Below are 17,871 nucleotides of genomic sequence, written 5' to 3'. Positions count from 1 at the left end.
TCAATTCTCATCATCTTCTCCACAATCAAGGTTTTAGCTGCTGATTGTTTTCTTTCATTAATGTATTGTTTAAAATTTTAATTTAAAATTTATTTATGATTTGTCCTAAAAAATTAAAGGTGCAATCACTAGGTAAAAAAATAAAATAAAATTAACATGCGATGGATGGAGAGGTTCTTGGACCAAAACCCACTATCTTGCTGGAGTTGCTGGACAGAGCCATCATGGTATGATATAGTTTTATTTGATTAGGGTTATTATGTACGTGTAACTATATTATATAACTAGAATTCTAGGATTTGATGTACTCTAATGAAATAATCTTTTAATTTTATCACCGATAATAATGGAACATAAACCCAACTTGGACATACTCGCCAACCGGAGTCAACAGTTTATGGATCGCGACGTTGAGAAGCGGAACATCGGGTTTCTGACTGGAGTACTTGCATTTTCAATCGAATGAGATGGTTCAAGGGTCATTTTCATCAGTGCACGCGCGGCATGTTGCTGCTCGATCGGTAATTCCTTGTGGATTTCACGTGGATAAGCTCGCTCGCTGCTATGTGATGTTAGGGCTACAAGGAGATAGATCCCTGAAACTTACTTTGCATTGAGATTGTGTGTTCTTTTCATTTGGTTTTTGTCACTTTTGATGGAACCCAAATCACTTCAACGGTTGTTTCAAGTTCATCGGATGTTACCAAAGACACTTCCATTAAACAAAACCTGAATACTTTTTGCTGTCTTTGTTAGTTGCTTTCTCTGGGTAAGAACGTGTCGTCAATTTTGTACGCATGCTGAGCCCTCTCTATAAATAAATCCCACGGCCAATTATTTCTCACCACCTCACCTGCCTCTGTAATATTCGTTTTACCAAGGGAGCCAACAATCTCTAACTCTCTCCCTCAACGGAGCTTCTGGTATCCTGGGCCTGGCCTTGTGTTTCCCTTTACCGGAGAACCGTTGAGGCGAGGGCGTTATAGAATGTTGGCTCTCGGTACGTTCGGCGTTATCGGCGCCGGATCGGTCTTATCATGATTGCTACGCCATGCTGGAACCAGGTAATAAGATCAGGAGACATACAGTATTCTCAAGCTGATGACGACTAGTTTCACCAATGGTGTGAAGTTCATTACAGAGTAGTATTCTTGGCTATTAAAACGCTACATGTCATTAAATTATTGAATCATATCATCTACAATGACAAGAACAAAATGTTGAAAGGACTAGTAGTGATACTTTAAAAAATTTAAAATTTTAAGTTGAGACAATGGTAAAACAGTTCCTTGTCCCTAAACATATATAATTTATAATTATTCCCTATAAATTTGATTTTTTTAAAATGACTAACGTAGTTGAGTCCTGTCATTGAATTATGATTTATGAAAGTACCGACTAAAAAAACAAAATTTAAAAACCACTTCTGAAAAATAAAAAACTAAATACCAATTTAAAACAAAGGATATAGTTAATATACCAATTGGTAAATTAAGTCAAAATAAAAAGAACAATAAAAATAAACCTCAAACATGATAGGTTCTTTTAGGTAGAAATCACTAAGAGGTAAAGGATGTTAATGAGTCATTTTTGATTCATTCGAATTCGATTCGAGTATAATCTTTTTTTTGTCATATAATTTTACTTGGGGAAATTCTACCGATTTGGTATTCAAGGTAAAAATTATACATGACTCGATCTAACACAAATATATATATATATATATAAATTTTTTTATTTTTTAGATAAAATAAGAACCTAATTAAAAAATATATAGATAAAGAGATATTACAAAAATTATCTCTAAATATATAAAAACCAATTATATTATTATTCTCGTGTTAATCCAGATCAAGTATTTTCATCTTAAATTCAAATCCAATCTAACTTAACTCGAATTTTAAAAAAATCAAACGATAAAATCGGATTATAGCAAAACCTGTCGGGTTTGGCAATGGGCCTTGGCCCGAACCGAAGTCGATTAAGAAGATCATATACTAATATCCTACATAAGCTCCGTTGCCGATTGGCTTACGTGGGAATAAATGATTCATTTGTTACACGTGGCATTACGTCCACTGCAACGGATATATCTTCAAAATTCAGCAGCATACAGTTACAGCTTCGATTTTAGTCTTAGATTTAGATTCAGATTAAAACAATATATATATATATATATATATATATATATACAAGAAGGAAAAGATATTCAATCATAATCACAGTTTGGGTTCTTGGATTGATGATAATGGTGCGTTTTGCGCTGCTTCTCTTCCTAGCATTCTCGTCAGTGCAGCTCCTCTGCTTCGCCGCTGATGGTGATGATGATGTGGTAATTATGTTCACATCGATTTCTTGAATCTGTTATTTTTTTTATAGAAAAAAGTGTGATTTTTGTTTGTTTGGATTGGCTATAGGTATTCTATGATTCATTTGAAGAGTCATTCGATGGGCGATGGACCCTCTCCAGTAAAGATGATTATGAAGGTGATTTCCTTTTTCATTTATGGATCTCGTCAGCGGAATAAATTGATAATCATCTTATAGTATTTTTTTCATTGATCGTGTCATTATTGTTTGAAAATGTTTATTTATTTGGTAATCTTATTTTATTGTTTGGCATTTTTATTATTCATTAGTACCGTGCAGCTGGTTATAGAACAAGTGAAGATAGTATCTGGATGGTGTTATAAATTGATTTTGCAGTTGAATTAGAATCAATGAAAATCCTCCTTGATAATGTGAAATTGCAGAAGCAAAATATGCAGTGAAGAAAGCTAAAATGATGGTTCATTATGGAAGTGAGAATAATGATACGATACTTTAATGATGTTTACGCCATGTCTTTGGTCCTGCTTTTTTAACATTGTGATGCATTGGCAATTTGATGATCTAATTCTTCTGTTGTCGGAAATTTTGTTTTTTGCCATTTCGAGTCGGAGTTTGAGGTTGTCGAAACCTGTGGAAGTATCATGTTTTTCTTAAGGACATTATTATATAATCTCCGTGGGCCTATTTGATGTTTTTTGGGGTGACATTCATATGGATGTGGTTTTCTGGGTTGCAGGTGTATGGAAGCATTCAAAGAGCGAAGGGCACGATGACTACGGGCTTCTCTTGAGTGAGAAGGCACGGAAGTATGCAATAGTGAAAGAGCCTGATAAGCGGTAAGGATGGGACCATTGTGCTTCAATTCGAGACTCGCTTCCAGAATGGACTCAAATGTGGCGGTGCATATCACCTCAGAGGTCCGGGTGGAAGCCTGAGGACTTTGACAATGAATCCCCTTACGCTATATGTTTGGACCTGACAAATGTGGTCTAACAAACAAGGTGCACTTCATCCTGAAGCATAAGAATCCTAAAAGTGAGGAATATGTTGAACATTATCTTGGTAACCCACCGATCATCCCATCGGACAATCCTGGAGCCAGATGATAAGAAACCCAAGGACTGGGATGATGATGCCAAAATTCCTGACCCGAGTGCTATGAAACCAGATGATTGGGATGAGGATGCACCTATGGAAATTGAAGATAAGGAGGCTGTAAAACCGGAAGGATGGTTAGACAATGAGCCTGAGGAGATAGATGATCCCGAGGCATCCAAGCCGGACGATTGGGATGATGCAGAGGATGGTGAATGGGAGGCCCCAAAATCGATAACCCAAAATGTGCAGCAGCCCCTGGTTGTGGTGAATGGAAGAAACCGATGAAGCCAAATCCAGATTATAAGGGAAGATGGAATCCTCCTCTAATTGACAACCCCACTTACAATGGTATTTGGAAGGCTTGGGATATCCCAAACCCCAAATACTTTGAGGTCAACAAGCCTGACTTTGAGCCTATTGCTGCAATTGGTATTGAGATTTGGACCATGCAAGACGGTATATTGTTTGACAATATTTTGATAGCAAAAAACGAGAAGGTTGCTAAGTCATATCGGGATACACAATGGAAGCCGAAATTTGGGATCGAGAGGAGAAAACTGAAGGCTGAAGAAGCCGATGGTTCAGACGAGCTTGAAGGTTTCCAGGTAATGTATTTGCATGCTTTCTTGTTATTCAAGATTTTATTGTTATTCAAGATTTTATAACTTAAAGTTGGTTATACCTTTATTGCAGAAGAAGGTATTCGATATCATATACAAGGTTGCTGATATTCCTTTCTTAAGCGCATACAAACTTCAAATCCTCGCAAGTTTCTGACTTTCTGTAATATGTAACATGCTTTTTCATATGCAAATTAATATTTCAATCAGCGGATATCATCGAATAAAACGTCGAGTGTTTTTCTTTTAGGATTTCATTGAGAGGGCTGAGAAACAACCCAACATCATCATAGGTCTCCTGGTCTCAATTGTGGTGCTCTTTGTCACGGTTTTCTTCATGCTCATTTCTGGTGGGAAGAAACAAGTGAGTTTTTCGAACACGTAGTGCCTTGTAACTGTGTTTTCGTTTCTGTTTGAATTACTTATTCGATAAACGGTGGGTGCAGCCAAGAGTTGAGAAAAAAACAGAGGTCGCCGAGACTTCAACCGATCAAGGAAGCAGTGGACAAAAGGAAGCTGGAGAGGAAGAGAACAAAGAAACCGCTGGTGCTCCCCGTCGGAGGAGGCGTGAGACTTGAAACATGTCGAAAAAAAGAAGAGTGTTGCTGGTGATCATCAGTTCCACTTTTGGGCAAATTTTTTGCTATTTAGGTTGGTATTTGTTGATTTTTTGGTTTCACTCCCGAATGTGCAGAGGTATGAAGGAAAGAAGAGTGTAAATGAGACGTTTTGTTGTCACTGCCTAAGCACAGTTTGAGCATTTGAAGTTTATTTATGAAATGACTGCCAGAGCATGGCTTTTGTCAATTGACTTTGAGCAACCCGATGGATGGTTGTTGAAATTTCCCCCAGTAAATTTCGATTCCCCCAGTAAATTTCGACAATAAATTTCTATCTGACAAGGTTTGTTTATACCAGAACTTTTGGAAAAGAAAAGAAAAGGCAAAAGTACTAAAATCTGGATTAAATTTTGTAATTAAACATTTTACTGCATATAAATTATAAATTTAGTCATTATACTATAATTTAATTAAGGGTAAAGTATATAAATAGTTCTTGAACTTTTAGGACACTTGCATTTTGGTCACTCAACTTTTGAAACTTGCAATACAATCATTGAACTTTTAGTTCTTTTTCAGTAAGGTCTCTGTTGTTACCTCGCGTTAGTTTTAGCTGACATAGCACTTAACTCTCGTTAACCCCCTCTTCATCTTTTTTCTCTCACCCTACCTCCAGTCACTCACCTCCCTCCGGTCAGCGGTGGCTCACACAGCCATCACCATCGTCACCGACATCGTCTCCCGACCACACCCTAACCCTCGATTCATACCCACCATCCACCGTTCGTCTCAAATCGTGAGAAGACCGTTTGAACACCCATCTCCGATCTCTATCTTCAGTCGCCGATAACTGTCATTGTCGGTACCAGTTGGAGCGCTGCCCCATTCTGGCAAAAACCCTGCTAGCCACTCGCTAAGACTCACCTCTGTTAGCCATGGAGAGGCCCCAAATCTCATTGGAAAACCCCAACACCCCTTTTTCTATTTTCATCAATTTTTGACCGATTGAGCCGTCCGTTCGCCACACTACCACCACTGTTGGAGTCCTCACATCGTTCCGACCAAAACCCAATTAATCATGCCTCCTCCTCGTTGTCCCTCCTCCGTCCGCCGTTGGTTAAGAAGAAGTAGAAGAAGCAACAGAAGGAGGGTTAACGGGAGTTAAGCACCACGTCAGCTAAAACTAACGGGGGTAACGATAGGGACCTTACCGAAAATGAACTAAAAGTTCAATAATTATATTGTAAATTTCAAAAATTGAGTGACCAAAATGCAAGCGCCCTAAAAGTTCGAAGACTATTTATATAGTTTACCCTTTAATTAATTTTAATTTTCATGTTTTCAAGATTTTAAAATTTCAATATTGAACTGTATAAAGATAATATAATTAAATTTAATGATTTAAAATAATCAAATTAACAAAAAAAAATTAAATATATTATTTACCTGTTTTGTTGACAAAATATTATGGGTTCATGAAAAAGAATATTACGAGTTATTATAGGTTGTTGACCAAAAATATTATGAGGTTAGCTATGAGTATATGATAAAGTTTAGATTTTTCTTTATTCCATTAAAAAAACAGAAATTTATTTTATTCATAATCTTCAATGTATCAGAGAAAATAACGTTTGCAATTACAATTTGACAAGTGACAATCAAACGATGAATGAGAAAACTATATATGAGATTTGGAATGATTGTGAAGCTTGTAATAATCCAGCGGCCATCTATATTTTAAAGGATCTAATAGGTCACGGTTGAACCAAACATGTGATTGATAGATATTTTATTGCAGAGAAGATAATGTATGATAATCAAATATAATATTTATCACTTGCATCTTGAAATGAATACTTTGATGTCTTCTTTATGTTATCAATTTTAATAATTTGATATTAGAATAAGTTTGAAAATGAACTTCCCTAAAAATTTCGAATTCTAGCATTTGCGTATGCGGAATATATACATTATAAAGTTAAAAATTCCAAGTCTTCTTAACCACTATAATAACCATGTAACCATGTAAATTGCCGGCGAATACACCGGCGACCGTATATATGTCAATCACTACACTAACCACACACACACACGTACTTATAAAGTTAAAAATTCCACACTAATAACCATAAAGTAACTCTTCTTAACGGTGGGAAAAATTGTCTAATGTCTCCCTCGCATGGAAACAGAACAGAAACGCGACAGTTCACCTTATTTAAACATGTTTAAAACAAATGTCAACCCCGCTACCAAAAAAAGTCAACATTTAAGCAATTTTACGTTGAGAATCTCTTCTAGATATTCTTTAACTACTACTACTACTACCTATAACTAAAAGAACTCAATTGGGGTAGTCCCAAGTGTATTCTTTTTGGGTTTACCTGAAGCGATAAAATATATTTTATCGCTTGGCAGCCCCGGTCTTCTTAGCAACGGCTGCAGAAAGTGGAGGGAGATCTTCATCATCATCCGACCCCACATCTCCATACTGCCAAATCCCGCGCCTAGCAGTTTTTGCCTCCTTCTGGAAGTTCTCTAAATTGTCGATCACCGATTTTCTGTCCCTGGATTCCGATCTCTTCCTTTTTTCTAGCCTAGCTAGTCCCTCCTGAAACAGTGACCAAGCAGTGAATAAATTAGATACGAGCATAGTACAATAATATGCCCTACATGTCCTACTCAAATCGTTCAAACCTGTAGTATTGCGGCATTAATGCTAAGGTCCGACTTCTCAGCAACGAGAGTTACAATGAGGACGGTGCCAGTCCCTTGTCCCTTGACTTTACCACCAGAAACATCCCTTTCTTCTATCATAGCAGTAAACGGCAGCGAGCTCCCCAATGTCTGCTCGCTCAAAAACTGAGCGGCCTCAGTACCAAACTCATCATCGAGGCTTGGAACTTTGAGAAATGCAAGACTGCACAACTGAGCAAGCCCAGGAGATGCTGCTACTGAAGGATCAAGGGGTCGTAATTGACTGTATGGGACCTCCTCTTGATTCCCATAATCAATATAAAACACTTCAAACTTGTCATTTGGAGATTGAACTCCTCCTCGAGGTGCATTGACAATCTTCACAAGCCAAAGGAGAAATACAAAAACATGTCAAATGGAATACAGAGACGCATAACAAGCAATCAAGCAGGCAAGCCACCCCCAAAAAATTTAAAATATAAACCACGTTTCCAATTATCTTGTCATCAATTTTGAATATTTAAAAACAGAGCTCGTCCTTCAGTCGGAATTTAAATCCCATTAGGGGGTTACAACCGCAAATTTTTAAGTAATGAGTTACATCTCAGCAGCAAAACCATATACGTTTGAGTCACGAGGAAGATTAGGAGCTTTGAAAGAACAAAATAAAACAAAAGCCTAAAGGATTGAAAATAAAGTAAATGGAACCAACCATTGCACGATTCCAGGAATCATCCATGCTAAACTGAGCGAGGACAATGTCACCCTTCTTAGGATTAAAAGAACCAATCAGAGGAGGTTCTTGAATATTTAAGGATGCAAGCTGTTTTTGAATAGCTGATACTCTCTGATCTCCCACTGTCTGGACATAAAATTTTCCACCACCCAATACTTCTGTAACAACCACCTGAAAATAACAAGAAAAATAATTCACCAGTTCATGATTATTAGAAGTACTGCTTAGTTGAGTTCCTAGAGAACCTGTAACAGTTCTTTTTGTTTGCGTTCGACAGCGGCTTGTCCGTTGGAGACTTCCTCTCCTTCAACATAGTTCTCCCAAATCTACAAATAGAAGCACAAAGATAAATAAACCCAAACAGTTTAATTAGCACTGCCAAAAGAATGGGGAAAAAAAAGATATGAACTGCTTCTTACTTTAAGCTTCTGCCTCTTGGCAGATTGCTCAGCCTGCTCAAGAAGATGAGCATCGGGAATTCTATCGTTTCCAAATGAAGTTTGCAGCTTAGCCAAGCCAGCCTCAAGGAGCGTCACAGCCATATTGGTTTTCGACTCCCACAAAGATCCCAAAAATGTTCCGGTTCTATCGACAGTTTCAATTTCAACCTATGTAGAAAAGTATACATTAAATAAAACAAAAAAAAAATGGAAGAGAAGCATTTCACAGAGAAAGACCGATACCACAACATCTCTCTGCATGATCTTTCGTCTCATCAGTGCTATGGCTTCATCTGAGTAGGGCTCCTCACGACCAGGACACCTGACACCAGAGAATGAAAAGGCAACACTACAAGTTTCCTTCGGGATCAGCAACTTAAAACGATGACCACTTAGGACATATTCCACAACAGATGGAATCCTGCCCCGATTCAAGAATGGCAGGAAATCTCTAGCTTTCTTGGCTGATGCCTGGCATTAGACAAGACATACATATATGTAAGTTGGAATTCAGACAAGATACGGAAATATTCCATCAAGAAAATAATTAACATAAAAGAAGAAATTGCTAACCATTGTAAGGTCTTGTATGTGCATTACTGGAGGATCCTTCGCAGAATGAAGGCCTTTCTTTCCAGAAATAGCACGGGATTCAGCAGACAGAAGGGCATCGTAATAGTTTGATCTTTCCTCAAAATCTCTATGTCTTATAACAGTGCCAAAGCCGCGCCCAATCACCAACTCTGCCACATTCAAGCCAGGCTGCTGGTTGCCCGCTGTGGATGGAGTTACTACAACAACCTCATCACCATCACCCTTGATAGGAGACATAAGGAAGACTGAGCCAAAATCCATTACCCTTGAATCTCCAGGTGCAGCAGCAGCAGCTGCAGCTCCATCTGCCATGGTGACCTTCCTGGTATATTCCATTTGTACGGTAACCTAACAAAAGCAAGTTGACAAATTGACGAATTATAATTATATGTTCAACACTACCACAATAAGATTCGAAAAAGTATCCAAACCTGTTTTCCAATAAGGCGTGTTCTTAAAAACTCTCTGGCTTCACGGGCATAAGCAGCTGGCTTTTCATCTCTACGAGGATTGCCCATTTTTGGACATCTAATGCTTGAAAGATTTACTCGGCGCTCGGCAAGAGGACTTCCATAAGGGATAGAATCATCAGCCACAACAATGCAGTCCCCACTAACAACCTCCACAACCTACGAAAAATTATACACCATAAACAATTACAAAAGCAAGAACTTGCTAATACAAATAACTTAAGAAATTAATTCTATTACCTTTCCTGTGAAATTTTGATCACGAATTGCCTTGGAGTTTGTAGCTGGTGGTACATAGTTTGTCCACATCCTCAGCCGAGCCTTCTTGGCTTGAAGTTCTGCAGACTTCAACCGTCTCTTGTTATCATCCTCCATCATATTAGCACTCCATTCAACATATTTTGCTAGACCCTTTATTTGAGAAGAAATGGTTAGGATGATAGATGAAGGGATGTGGAGAGGGAGAGAGAACTCAGAATATATCAACACAAATTCAAGAAAAGGATGCATGCATAGTTTGTTTCATAAGAATATATGGATGAAAAAAACTCTGCTAAGCAAAGAAACAGTTTTAGTTGTAAACCCAAGGAATTACATAATGAAGCATCTTTAAAAATGTCACAAACACATAAAAGTGGAAAAAATAATTAAGGAATAGGCATGAATGGAACATACTTATGAAGTATGTTATGTATAGTTATTAGGAAAGAGAAGGTAAGCCAGAGGGCTAAACCATGACATTCAAAGAAAAAAATTAACAATTTGTTTTAGAGGGCGGAAATCAAAGATTAAAGATATTTCAAGTTAATCTTGTAATCTTGTTTTATAAAATCTTTTAAAGAAGCATCATTTTAAAAAAAATAAGTTGATATTTAAAAGATATTTCAAGTGTACAAAATTATCTAGGAAGGAAACATGATCATATTATTATTATTATTATTATTATTATCATCATCAAGAAATTAATGTTTTGAAGGTATAAAAAAATTTACAAGCAAAAGCAGAACAAAAACTATGTCAACACAAAACATGAGTGCTGCAAACTATAATTCAGGAATAGTTCAATGTCGACATCATTAATTAGAATATATTTTATGGTCGAAGCAAAACAAAACCCAAGAACATACATTTTCCACAAGCTCCATAGCGAGGTCTTTCGCTGTATCACCTTCAGGATAATAAACTGACCCGATCAAATTGCTGAATTTGTCAACACCTTCAAGGACAATACGTACCTACAAAATCAACCTTGAATTTAGTCTACTATTCAAAATGAATGAACACAAGTCATCTTAAAATATTCATTATCTCACTTCTCTGTTCAGACAGCGAACTTCTGTAAAATATTTTGCTTCAGGTCCAAAGGGATCAGGGGAAACTTCAGCAGAAGCTGTCGACAAGGCAGCAAGCCTCTGTGCAGATGTTAAGGCAACCGGCACAGCTGAAACATCTCCATTTTGTTCATCTGAAGTAAAATCTGTTTCAACAACAGTTTCGGCAGCAGCCCTTCTACCCATTGATGGGGCCTAAATAAACAGGGTAAAGATATTAAAATGACAAACTCGAATGATAACCAAAAAAATTAATTAAAGGTCATGAATTAGATCTTGCACCTGGATGCCAGCAACAAAGACTTGCACAAACTGAAAATCTGGAAGTAAATAGACTCGAACAGTACTGCCATCGCGAACCTGCTCAACAATACCTTGCATTGGCCTGCCCTTATTTGCTTCTAGAAGACCCATGGCATCCAAGTTACTTGGGTCGCCAATGGCAGATGGAGGTAAATTACGTATAGAAGCCTCCGCAGCGCCAGGCACCTACATTCACAATTACAAGGACCATGATCATTTAAAAACTTCCCTTTGCTAGATCAGTGACTCAAATATATAATGACTTTCACAAAGGGGAAAAAGATTACCTTGCTCCATCGGCCCAAACCTTCTTGTTTGGCTTGTTCTTCAAGACGTAGCAATTCAGCAAGAAAAGGACTCGCTTCCCCTTTCTGCTGTCCTTGTTCCCTAACCTGTACAAGCAAGGCTCAGTCAGACTGAGTACAAAAGAAACATGGGCAGAAATCACCTTGTCCAAGTATTTTTACAAATCGAAAAGCAAATTACCTTTGCCCAGCCTCCAGAGACAACAAGCATTGCCACATTTTTGTCACCATCAAGATAAACAGACCCAAATTCTCGGCCTATGCTCGGTACTGTGTATTCAACTCTAAAAGTGACTTCCTGAGGACATAATAAATTAATTAGATCCACAAAACCTTCTAAACAATCAAATGCCATCTATAACAAGTAAAAACAATGACCAAATTAATTAAAAAGAAACAGACTTTTCCAATGCAGAGCTTCCTTAAATAATCTCTGCTGTCCCAGGCAAATGGCTCATCAACACCTCCTCTACGGGCCTATTAATGAGACAAAAAGGAAAAGCAAATAAAACATCAGCTCAAAGTTTTTATCAAAAGACATGCACCGGGAATTTTTATCTTAGATCTTGGCAATCATACAATCAAAACACATAACCCAGTAAAAACTCTCAAAAGCAACTCTTATCCAACAAAATCATTATCCAAACAAAAAAGTAAATTAATCGGTAAGAAAAAGTCAAACATGCAAATCATAAAATTTAATAGGAACCAAGCCAGAAGTAAACTCGCACTCGACTGAGCTTTACCAGTCTAGGAGCAATGAGAGATGCCAAGGTAATGGTTTTCTCAGGCGGAGGTCCAGGCCTGTTAGTGGTCAAAGCCGTTACCACCAAGCTATCACCCGATGGAACTGCTTTCACTCTCCCTTTGTACCATCCAGAGCCACCAGCTGCTGGTGCCGCCATCGTCAAAAGCTAAGATCTACACAAAAATCAGCAAACACTCCATTCACTACATCGGTATTTCTATAAACAAACAACAAACAAAGATACTTGCAAATTCAAAATAACACAATTAAAAAAATAATAATCCAGATCTGTAACATTGGATTAGTAACTTCATCAAAACGATTGAAAATCCATCGCTTAATCTTACAACATGATACATGCAACACGAGAACATCAAAATTTCAAAAACATAATCGATTCAAAAACTTGATCTGTTAATTTCTCAAACAAGAGCTACGGAAAAAACAAAAATAAAATCAGTGCATGCAAAATAAGATTAAAGCAATGCAAACGGAAGAGATCTAATACAAAATATGGAAAAACATCGGCACTGATATTTTTACCTGGATCAGCTGAGGAAAACTGAAGCCTTATTGATCTATCACAAGAATGGATAGAAATATCTTAATTAAGCTCCGTTTATTATTTTCTCAGTGTTATTCAAAGAAAATAAATAAATGAATCTTAAAAAAATGAAAAACACAAGAGCAGATACAAGATAGAGACGGCGATCGGGGAGAGATATAGGAGATCGTGTTAATAGGAGGGGCCAATATGTAAACAATGCGGTAGGCGATGTGGGCGATGAGTATTTATATACCCTCCTTTTTAGGAAAAATTACATGACTGACACGAAATTTACTTAAATTGACCGAAGTGACAGGTGAATTTCCTTTTTATTTAGCTTTCGGTAAATCGTAAATCGTAAATCGTAAATTTTATAATTTTTAGAAGTTTTCTGTTTTTATCACACTCAAATTTTACTTTTAACTTCATTAAAATTTTAATTTTTAATCTACAGATAACTTCAAACCAAACTTCAATTCACAGTTAAATCAGATTTAAATTTATTTATTTTTTCATATTTTTAAACTTTTAAATGAATCGTGTTTAAATAATTTTTAATTGAAATTAATAAATTTATTACTATTTAATTTTATGATTAAATTTACTATAATCTATTAATTAGTTATCAGTTCAATTAAAAAGTTTAATAAAATTATTATATTTTTTGTTATTTTATATTTATATAAATATTTAATAAATTTAATAACGTTCATTAATTGTGTTTTGAACTCATGACTAAAAACTCTCTCATATATGTCTTTTATCGCATCATTTATAATACTTTAAAACATTGTTTTATATAAATACAATTATTTACATTAAATGTTTTTTTAAGTATTTATATTATTATTTAATTCTTTGAATAAGTTTAATACAATCAATTAATATTATAAATAAAAATATTAAAATTTATTATTTATAATTCAAATTCATCACTAAAAACTTTTATACCCAAATCTTTTACCACAAAATCTGTAATATTTGGTAATTTTTTCATAAATGAAATTATATATATGAAAATTTCTTTTTAATAATATATCTATATTATTATTTAATTCAAACCAAACTCAAACGCTATATTGAAAATATCAAATACCAAATTATAGCCATATTAATTCTTTAAAAATATTTGATAATTTATTTTTTACTAACTATTTACAATTCAGCAAAATCAAAATTGAAATAATAAAATTAATATAAAAACATGAGAAATCCACTGACGAAATGGATACGATAACAGACAAAGTATCTCAGAAACTATCTTTGCCACGTGTCTTTAAAGAAAGGCAAAGGGCCACGACACTTGACTGATGAGTTTGATTGCTTGGTGGTATTACAGAAGGGAATAAAGCTTGTTTGTGAAGGGATGTGGATAAAGCCTACTTCTGCCCAAATTTGGTAACCAATACGAAAGCACAAAGATCTGATTCAGTGATTCCCCAATCAACCAATAACATTATCTTTACCCTCAACCCTAAATCATCTCACCGTCGATACGCTATTATTTCTTGCTTTTACTTCCAACGCCAGCGCCTGCTGTGTTCCCTCCGGACGCCGCCTTCTTTGCCTCCTTTTCTTGCAAGACCTTTGCATCTCTGCCCCCATTAATTTACGACAACGGCAAGCAGATGGCAGAGTTAGAAATACCGCCACCGGAGATCAACAGCAGGCAAATAGTGATAGACAAGCAGATGGCAGAGTTAGCAAACCAGAGTGCGATTACATAAACGGCAAGAACAGAAAAGAGTAGCTATGTTGAGATGTTTGATATCCGAATTGCCGGTTGCCGCTTGTCACCTCGGGTTCTAGCTATCAAATTACAAAGTTGTACCAAAATGATAACTTGATGGGGAAAAAAATATTAGCAGTTGCAGTCTTTCTCAATTTTGTTGATGCATTAAACTTGAACACGTTTGGGGATTTTTCTTCATACTAGAACTAGAAACGGGATTGGGGAATATGGTAAGGCTAAGGCTTCTATATCAAAAACTTGAAACAAAAATGTTGATTTATTTTTCATTTCACTCATGGTGATGGTGTACATTTACAACATAACGGGAAAAAAAATGAAAATACACATTATATCTCAAGGATATTTGACCTGTAACATTCTGGTTGTCTGAAAATAAGGCTTCGGCATTCTCGAAGAAGTCCCAGCCGCTGACTCAACGATATCCCGTAGCTCCTTTGCATGTTTAGTCATCCCAACGATAGAGTAAGACTTAATCATGGTTCTATATGTGATCTTATCAGGTTTACATCCTTTCTGCTTCACCATTTCAAGCACTCCCTTCATCTCTGCAAAGCATCCCATCCTGCCATAAGCATCCACCAGACAGTTGAAAAACACAATGTCCAACGTTACATCAGAATTCTCGACGAACCGTAAAACGCAGGCGAATTTTTCTGGTTTTCCAGCTTGACCATAAGCTCTTACCAGGGAGCAAAGGGTGACACAACTAGGTTTGATTCTTTCCGACCGCAATAGCCTAAACAATACTCCATCTGTTTCAAATCATCAGCCCTTCCAAAGGCATCTATCACCACATTGTACGTAACAATAGTCCATGAGTAATGGTATTTTTGCATATATTCCATCACAGCACTCATCTTTTCATAGTTTCAAATCGGCTAAATGTGTGAAAAAACGATGTAGAAAGTAAAATTAATGTTGTGTGATGTTTGAAATATTTAGGGATTTAAAAATATTTTAATAATATTTGTAAAAATTACAATTAAAATCAATTTTGATAAATTAACGGGATTAGTTCAAGTGGTAAGCAGCTTGATATTACTTAAGTAGGTTTCGAGTTTGAGTCTTGGTGTATGCAGAAAATTTGTTAGCAGATTTATCCACTAAAACCACATGTGCGGGACGGGTTGATCCGGATTAATCAAGACGAAGCGAGAGCAAAAAAAAATCAATTTTGATAAAGTTGTAGTAGCAATTGATAACTTTATTCTAATTTTTTATTTGTATTTTTAAGATTAAATTGAAAAAATAAATATAAAAAGTTATAAAAAAACTATAACAAAATATAATAATAAATATAGAAAAAGGCACTTAAAATTTATAAAAGAATTATTTTAATCCTCCGTATTTGTTTCTTTCTAGTTTGGCACAATGTCATCTTCTCTTTATAGTCCTTATGGTTCAATACCACCACCACCACCTATATATTTATTTGGTCTTGATAGATTTCTTTAACGATTAGAATACCTCTTTTCAAATTCAAAGGAGAAATTGTATTTTGTAATTTTACTTTTTATTGAATGATTTTAAATTATTTTCATGACATTCTTAATAAGAAAATAGAGAGAAAATCAGTTTAGAATAATAATCGATCTAATAAACTTCAGCTAGATTTGAGTTTAGAAAAAAAAATCTTTATAAATAAATAAAGATTAAATTAAACAAAGAAGATAATTATTTTATTAAAATCATAGAGATACTTACGATCATGAATGTGACATGCTTGTTCAATTAATGTTTTTTTATATATGTTAAAAAGAAAATAATTTAGATAACATTTTAAAATTGAAAGATACAATGAAAAAGTAGTTTAAATATTAATTTAATATAATACGTATAAATAATTATATCGTTAAAATATGTTGTTATTAAATAAAGAAATTAAATAAAAAATCGTCAAATACTATTAAAAAATATAATATCTATATTTTAGATAATAAAATATATTTTTTCACCCTCTTTATTGATGAAGGAAGTTGATGGAAAGCTGTAAAAGTTGGGAGACAACCTAATTTTAAAGTCGGAAAGACTCAATTGAAAATGTTAAATAAAATATAATATTTTTAGTTTAACGTAATCTAAAATATTAATTTTTTAATATTTTCGATTGAATAGAAATAACGTTTAAAGAGGCCCTATGGATATCGAGCGTTGTTTAATATCATCAAGCCCAAATAAGTAAAGGAGAGAATTCGGGCCGGAATAAGGACCCGTGGCTTCACTGATCTCACTGATTTTTAGGGTTAGGTTGTTATCCTCATTCTTTTACCAAAACCCTAATTTTTATCCCTATAAATATATAACCACCGTAGTATTCTTTCGTTGCAGCTTTGTTAGTATTACTGTGTCGTCCGCTGTCTTTGGTCTTCACGTCAGTTCTTCCTCTCTGAAGAATCTTTTTTTTTTTTCAATTTTCTGATGTTTTTGGGTTTTTTTTCTTCTGCTCTCATCGGAGAAGTTAATTGTAGGGAAGATCGCAGTGATGACCTCATAAAATTCAAGCTCAACAGACCGGAATGCAGGCTTCTCTTATTTGAGAACTTTGCGTGTCGATAACCCCGCTGAACTGAGCGATCTTTTTCTCTTTTCTGAATTTCATTTTTGAAAACGTGAAATTCGAGGTTGCGATGAGGATTCACAGCTCCCTCTTCCGATTAATGTTGAAGAAATCGGCTGGCAGAATCGAACCTATAACTTTATAGCCACTACTGAGCAATCTCTTGATTTTTACATGTTTTAGAAAATCTAAAGAATTTTCTCATCAATTTTTAAGAGCTTAATGTTTTTTTAGTGGATGCTGATGAGGGAAAGATTTTTATATAATCCAACACTTGATCTGAGATATTACATTATCGAGTGAGGTTTTATTCATTTTCTTCTGAATCTACTTTAAGTTATTCAATTGTTTAAATTTGACTGTTATGGTTTCAATTGCGCTTAAGAATTTTGCAGACTTGGGGAATCATCAAATGACGAAATTGGAAAAATCTTAGGACACCTTCCTACATAGCTTTAAAAGCTATGGATGAGAAGAACATTTCCTTTCTGATGATGATCCGTCTACGAATTAGTTTTTTACTTACAACATTATGTGAAATTTTAAGAACATAATTAAATTTCAAAAATAACTCTCGATGAGTCGAAGGGAGCAAACAAATGCGTATGTTATCCAAAACATCTGAATCTTTGAACAAATTCTCAGCATCCTGTCCGGATCTGTAAATAAATACAATTAACCATTGAATCTGTAAATTTGTATCAATTTCTAAAGTCTATTCAGTCATTTATTTTTTACATTTATTAAGATTCGTGCCTCCCTGCTATGGCCTCGGCTTTTGTTG

At 35.3% G+C, this 17,871-nt stretch overlaps 1 protein-coding gene, 4 non-coding genes and 1 pseudogene across 5 annotated transcripts; 5 read left to right on the top strand and 1 right to left on the bottom strand.

The window, feature by feature from the left end:
- Positions 1-2,200: 2,200 nt before the first annotated feature.
- Positions 2,201-4,636, top strand: LOC120135962 (annotated as a pseudogene).
- Positions 4,637-6,735: 2,099 nt separating this feature from the next.
- Positions 6,736-13,017, bottom strand: LOC120136191 (ribonuclease TUDOR 1-like). Its single transcript, XM_039152294.1, has 17 exons — positions 12,774-13,017; positions 12,229-12,403; positions 11,885-11,959; positions 11,664-11,780; positions 11,465-11,569; positions 11,157-11,363; positions 10,857-11,069; positions 10,671-10,778; positions 9,784-9,954; positions 9,505-9,702; positions 9,053-9,421; positions 8,723-8,950; positions 8,459-8,647; positions 8,285-8,365; positions 8,016-8,210; positions 7,304-7,681; positions 6,736-7,217 (listed from the first exon to the last, which is right to left on the bottom strand). Exons 2-17 carry the CDS (start codon positions 12,385-12,387, stop codon positions 7,011-7,013), a joined length of 3,000 nt encoding a protein of 999 aa, XP_039008225.1. The 5' UTR covers positions 12,388-12,403; positions 12,774-13,017; the 3' UTR covers positions 6,736-7,010.
- A 3,985-nt stretch (positions 13,018-17,002) lies between these two features.
- LOC120136279 lies at positions 17,003-17,106 on the top strand. Its single transcript, XR_005517326.1, has one exon. It is a non-coding gene; the product is annotated as a small nucleolar RNA Z107/R87 (small nucleolar RNA).
- Positions 17,107-17,147: 41 nt separating this feature from the next.
- Positions 17,148-17,246, top strand: LOC120136275. The gene has a single exon (XR_005517322.1). It is a non-coding gene; the product is annotated as a small nucleolar RNA R30/Z108 (small nucleolar RNA).
- Positions 17,247-17,321: 75 nt separating this feature from the next.
- Positions 17,322-17,418, top strand: LOC120136280. Its single transcript, XR_005517327.1, has one exon. It is a non-coding gene; the product is annotated as a small nucleolar RNA snoR31 (small nucleolar RNA).
- A 73-nt stretch (positions 17,419-17,491) lies between these two features.
- Positions 17,492-17,586, top strand: LOC120136278. Its single transcript, XR_005517325.1, has one exon. It is a non-coding gene; the product is annotated as a small nucleolar RNA snoR31/Z110/Z27 (small nucleolar RNA).
- Positions 17,587-17,871: the final 285 nt, after the last annotated feature.

Source organism: Hibiscus syriacus, unplaced genomic scaffold (assembly GCF_006381635.1).
Source record: "Hibiscus syriacus cultivar Baekdansim isolate YM2019G1 unplaced genomic scaffold, ASM638163v2 tig00110621_pilon, whole genome shotgun sequence".
NCBI classification, from domain to species: Eukaryota; Viridiplantae; Streptophyta; class Magnoliopsida; order Malvales; family Malvaceae; genus Hibiscus; species Hibiscus syriacus.
Note: the sequence above shows the minus strand (reverse complement) of the source record. Positions and strands in the feature narration are given on the sequence as shown.

Coding starts and splice junctions, on each gene's coding strand:
- LOC120136191 (XM_039152294.1), bottom strand. CDS start 12,387: ATGGCGGCACCAGCAGCTGGTGGCTCTGGATGGTACAAAGGGAGAGTG. Junction 10,779..10,856: donor TTCGCTGTCTGAACAGAGAA/GTGAGATAATGA, acceptor TTGATTTTGTAG/GTACGTATTGTCCTTGAAGG. Junction 7,218..7,303: donor TTAATGCCGCAATACTACAG/GTTTGAACGATT, acceptor TCACTGTTTCAG/GAGGGACTAGCTAGGCTAGA.